The sequence below is a fragment of the Terrapene carolina genome, unplaced genomic scaffold, assembly GCF_002925995.2.
Source record: "Terrapene carolina triunguis isolate 2854851 unplaced genomic scaffold, T_m_triunguis-2.0 Scaffold26900, whole genome shotgun sequence".
Classification (NCBI taxonomy): domain Eukaryota; kingdom Metazoa; phylum Chordata; order Testudines; family Emydidae; genus Terrapene; species Terrapene triunguis.
The window spans coordinates 1-2,985 of record NW_020691251.1 but is presented as its reverse complement, the minus strand read 5'-3'; the positions used below and the strand labels follow the sequence as shown (position 1 = coordinate 2,985).

At 59.0% G+C, this 2,985-nt stretch overlaps 1 protein-coding gene across 1 annotated transcript; it reads right to left on the bottom strand.

Moving 5' to 3' along the window:
* Window positions 1–2,044: 2,044 nt before the first annotated feature.
* On the bottom strand, window positions 2,045–2,749 carry LOC112125737 (BLOC-1-related complex subunit 6). Its single transcript, XM_024224125.2, is given in 2 exon segments — window positions 2,045–2,363; window positions 2,365–2,749. Coding segments are annotated over 2 exon segments (699 nt in total). The 5' UTR covers window position 2,749; the 3' UTR covers window positions 2,045–2,048.
* Window positions 2,750–2,985: the final 236 nt, after the last annotated feature.

Genomic DNA, 2,985 nt, shown 5'->3' with positions numbered 1-2,985 from the left:
AGGGGTACGTGCTCTGGGGTGGGGCCAGGGATGAGGGGTTTGGGGTATGGGTGGGGGCAGGGGATTGGGGCACAGGCTTACCTTGGGCAGCTCCCCGTCACCGGCGCAGCAGGGCTAAGGCAGGCTCCCTGGCACCGTGCTGCACCCCGGAAGCAGCCAGCAGCTCCGGCCTCCTAGGTGGGGGCAGGAGGCTCCACAGTGCACGCTGCTCTTGCCCACAGGCACTGCCTCCCCAGCTCCCATTGGCCAGGAACTGGCCAATGGGAGTGCAGAGCTGGTGCATGGGGTGCGGGCAGCACGTGGAGCCCCATGGCCCCCCAGCCTAGGAATTGGACCTGCTGGCCGCTTCCAGGGTGCAGCATGGTGCCCCAGGACAAGTAGGGACTAGCCTGCCTTAGCCCTGCCGACCGGGCTTTTAATGGCCCGGACGGTGGTGCTAACCGGAGCCGCCAGGGTCCCTTTTCAACCGGGTGTTTCAGTCGAAAACTGGACACCTGGTCACCCTAGCCCTACTCCAGTTTGCGGGCTCCCATCGGGAGGGGCCCTGCTAGGCCCAGCTGCATATCCCCCACACACTTCTGGGCTGCTGGGGGGGATCCCTGCTGGGTCTAGGGGGGGGTTCAAGCTCTGATCCCCTCCCGCTTCCACTCCTCTTTAGCCCGGACTCCCCTGGGCTTTAGCAGCGCACAGACATGGGTGTGCCATTCCGGTAGGGTCTTACCAGGAGAGAAATGCCTTAGTGCACCAAGGGGCTGAGAGACTCAGACCCACCTGAGTCACTTAACACCTCCAGGTGAGGAAACAGGTGAGAGCAGGAAGTTCCTGTCTTTGTTAAGTTCCCCCCCTTACAGCATAGCCTGGCCCTCTCTGGAACTGGGGAAGGCCTTGGGGCTCTATAGTTAATTCTTTCTGTTCCCCAGATACACTGAAAGGAGCACTTCCATACCACATGCCAAATATTAAATACACCTCTACCCCGATATAACGCCACCCAATATAACACGAATTCGGATATAACGCGGTAAAGCAATGCTCCAGGGGGGCGGGGCTGCGCGTGCCGGCGGATCAAATCAAGTTTGATATAACGCGGTTTCACCTATAACACGGTAAGATTTTTTGGCTCCCGAGGACAGCGTTCTATCGAGGTAGAGGTGTACATGCAGCCCTGCTGTACTAAAACAAAGAAATTAACCAGTCGAAGGGTATAAGATCCACAGAGCATATGTACACAGCTGTCATTTCTTCCATATTTAATATAGGTCACGGGTTAGGCTGTTAAATGTGGAAGCAAATGTGAGAGTCATCAGAGGTTTTGGGAGAGGATTCAGAATCTGCTTCTGAGCCGGCACCCTGCAAATCCACTTGTAGGGCAAACTCCTCAGCTGCTGAAATACGCAGAGTGTGGGAATTTCAAAAGCACTCAGCGCCGGCCTCGTTCTTCCCCCATTGCAATCAAAGGTAAACCGCCCCTTCACTTCCAAGACAGCAGAGCGAGAGCAATACTGGGCTCTTTGAAAATAACCCCGGGAAGGCTCAATAGCAGAAGTTCTTTCCTACGGACACATTTTAGGTGGTTTGGCAAATTGCAGAGTGGTTTTTTTAAGTATAAATATTCTTATTTTACCGGGAAAGGTGAACCACACAGATGAGGGAATCCAGTTCACTATTCCTCGTCAGGCCGACAATTCTTCGCAGCTGGGATTTTGAAAGCAGCCCAGCTCCCACTGAAGTCGGATTCCTATTGAATCTGAGAGCATCATTCCCTTAGGGTCCTTGGAAATCCTGAGCATGCACCATCCCCTCTAACGAACAGAGAGGGTGGGAAAATTTCAAGTAATCGTTCAGGGGGAATTAGCCCCTTTCAGACAGATCCTCTGCAAAGCAGTGTCTGGTTTTAGTGTAACAGGCTTATGGCAGCACAAGACATGAAACAAACACACAACCGCATACAGTACACGACATGTTCCCTTTTGGAGTTTGCAACCAGCACAGCGTCCCCTCCCCCGCCCCCCATTAACAAAGCAGCTGAGAAATGTTTTCCACCGGCGCTACTTGCACAGCGACTCGAATATCTCCAGGGTCCTTTTGATCTCCCGGATCTGTTTGGCCAGGGCGTGGACCGGCTGCATGGAGCGGTCCAGTTCCTCGCAGCGGGCCATCAGCGTGTACATCCCTTTGATGCTCATGTCTACGGACTCGCCCAGGCTGTCCACGGCGTCCCGGTAGGTCTGGATGTAGCCCACGCTCAGGGCCGTCATGTTCTGGATGCTGCCGCTCAAGCTCCTCATCATCTGGTCCACTTTGTGGGCCACCTCTTGGGTCAGGCGCTCCAGCTCCGTCAGCACCGCGGGGTCAATGGGGGGGGATGTCGGCCGCTTTGCTCCGCCCCAGCCCTGGGAAGGGCTGGCCCGGGGGCTCCGGCTCCTCCAGGCTGCCCCGGGAGCTCAGCTTGATTTTCAGCTGCAGGTTGTTGGCCACGAAGTGGGTGAGGTCCCCGTCGTGGCTGACCGTCCCTTCCAGCTCCAGGGCGCTGGAGATGGTGGCGCGGCGCCCTTCCTGCGCCCGGCTGGCCCCGTACGCCTGGCTGATCCCATCCAAGCTGCGGCTGTCCAGCAGCCGCCCTCCGGCCAGCCTGTCCCCAGCGACGGATCCTTCCCGGCACGGATCCTCCAGGCTGGCCGCGGCCCCCGGGGCTTGGACGCGCACCTGGGCCATGATGTGCTGCGGCAGGCCTGCGCCCCTCTCCATGCTCCGGCCTGGGGCTCCCACCGGGCTGAGCCCCCCACGCTGGGCTGGGCCCCCCACGCTGGGCTGGGCCCCCCCCTGCCGGGCTGGGCCCCCTCTGGGGGGAACCCACCGGGCTGAGCCCCCTCCCCACCGCACCCAGGACCCGGGAGTGCTGGGACCTGCAGCACCCGTGTTCCCCCACAGCCCTCCTGGGGTTGGGGCTAGTACCAGGGGCTCCTGCACCAATCTACTAGACCC